Source organism: Vigna radiata, unplaced genomic scaffold, assembly GCF_000741045.1.
Source record: "Vigna radiata var. radiata cultivar VC1973A unplaced genomic scaffold, Vradiata_ver6 scaffold_1282, whole genome shotgun sequence".
NCBI lineage: Eukaryota > Viridiplantae > Streptophyta > Magnoliopsida > Fabales > Fabaceae > Vigna > Vigna radiata.
Window position 1 is genome coordinate 1 of NW_014542775.1, and position 2,286 is coordinate 2,286.

At 30.9% G+C, this 2,286-nt stretch overlaps 1 protein-coding gene across 1 annotated transcript; it reads right to left on the reverse strand.

Moving 5' to 3' along the window:
- Positions 1-67: 67 nt before the first annotated feature.
- LOC106780745 (uncharacterized RNA-binding protein C1827.05c-like) lies at positions 68-1,562 on the reverse strand. The gene is made up of 5 exons (XM_014669055.2): positions 1,357-1,562; positions 1,133-1,247; positions 1,011-1,066; positions 335-382; positions 68-221 (listed from the first exon to the last, which is right to left on the reverse strand). The coding sequence occupies exons 1-5, from the start codon at positions 1,438-1,440 to the stop codon at positions 120-122; spliced, it is 405 nt and encodes a 134-aa protein (XP_014524541.1). The 5' UTR covers positions 1,441-1,562; the 3' UTR covers positions 68-119.
- Between the last annotated feature and the right edge of the window lie 724 nt (positions 1,563-2,286).

The window sequence follows — 2,286 nt, forward strand, 5'->3', positions numbered from 1 at the left end:
ACGTGTAAAGAAAGGAGTGAAAAGAAAAATGATGGTTAGACACTAAGGTCTACAATTAAGATAAACATACAATGGACTCCTTAAAAGGAAATAGATCCGGAAAAATATTAATTAATAACTTACAATCTTGAATGAACATGCTCTGGAGGTACAACATGAACTTGGAGAAGGTGCTCAAAAAGGAGATAATTGTGCATAGTATCAGCTACAATTTTCGCTACCTACAAATCAAGGCACTATTAAAACATGGAAATTGAATTTTAATACAAACACAATAGCACTAAAAATTGTCATGTCATAAGNCAATCAATTAATCTGCAGAGACAACAAATACCTCAGGAGATTCAAATTCTATGTACCCAAAATGTCTTGATTTTCCTGTCTGTAAAAGAACAAGAAACATATTTTGTCAGTATCAATCAACTAAAACCAATATCCATCATCCCTAAAACGGTAACAACAAACAAATATTGCAGACCCAAAGTATTTAATGAAACAAATATCTTGATGGTTGAAAACCCGTAGCTTTTTTCAAAATGTAAGGACCAAACAAAAGCAAAATTACTACAATATTGATTGATTACAGAGGCTTCAACTTCTATGAGAAACTCATAACTATTANCGACACAATTGATATTCTTCATTGGAACATTTTCTTAAATTAAGACCACTCATGAACAAATAGAGCATGAGACNAGAAAAGTAATTTTTCGCCATACAACCATACATTGCATTATGTCAAAATTGACAACTCTTTGGGGTGCATTATCTATCCTGATGATAACCAATAAACATGTGCGCAAGCACAATAGTGCACGTCACACACCTAGCCACCAGAATAAAATATTATACAAACATAATCACTGAATCAACCGTCAAATTAACTACATTAGTAAATAAACCAGAATGAACAAAGTATGCCACAATTCTCAAGTTGATACACAATCACAGTATGCAAATAATAACAAGCATGGACATTAAAGGAGACAAGTTAACATGCAAGCCCTAACCTTTTTATTTCTGGCGATTCTCAACCTCTTGATAGTTCCAAATTGCCCAAAATAACCTACAAAATGCAACTGTAAACACACTCCACAAAATCAATAAAAAACCAGAAAGAAAATCTGAGCACCTTCCATCTCCTTCTCATAGAATCNGTGCGGAATCCTGGACACATGCAATACCGTGGAAGTATTCTCCGGCAGCTTCTGTTCAGCGATCTTGCGAGCAGGACCACCTTCCAAGGGCTTTACCGATTCAGAAACAAAATTAAGCACCACATTGACACAATAAATTGAAAAATAAAGGAAAAGTAAACTGAAAAGAGAGCACTTAGAATCAGACTTATCAACATACCAAAAAATCACCACCCTGAGATGGCTGGTTAGAGGAAGCCATTTTCATGTTCTTCTTCATAGCTTTCTTTGCCTTTGTTCCCATCTCGCTGTCTGTTATGCTGAACCACTCTTCTGCAAAGAAATGCCTTCCTGAGATATCATAAATAAGGGTGNTGAGGAATTGTGTCAAAACCCTAACCCCTTTGATTGTATTTTGAATTATATATTCTGAAATACAATATTTTAAATTGTGCATTCCAAAATGTAAAATAAAAAATACATTCTGAATAACAGAATTCAAAATACAAATTTTGTATTTCTAAATGTATATTCTAAAATATAAATTATAGAAAGTTTAAGGGAAGGCTGAAAGAGATTAGAGAAAGGCAATTAAAAAGTTAGAAAAATAATACAAACAAAGAATTAAGAAAGACATGAGAAGTTGAAAATGATATTTTTTATATGCCTGCAACTTTATTGTGCAATTCTTTTAATAATAGAACACAAAATAAAGTTTATTTAGCCATTCAATTTTTGCATTAGATGGAATTGGTTATGAAACTTATTATTAGTCCCTTAATGTTGATATTGTTTAATGTTTTTCATAGATTGTTATTTGATTTCAGAGAAAGGTATAAAAGCATATGAATAATAAGATATTTGATTTTCATAATTCATAAGATTTAGATTTCAATAAGCTATTCAATTCTGAATAAAATAAAACAATACAAAAGGGAGTCCTCACCGTGTGATGAAATGAGCCTATGTCCTTCTATCAAAGTATAAATGATATAGAAAGATATCTCAAGCTAGTTAAATTAATCTCAATTTTATAAATATATATATATATATATATATATATATATATATATATTTGTGTATGTATATATATATATATAGACAAACACATACGTTTTTTCTTGTATAATGGATGTTATCTAGTATCTAG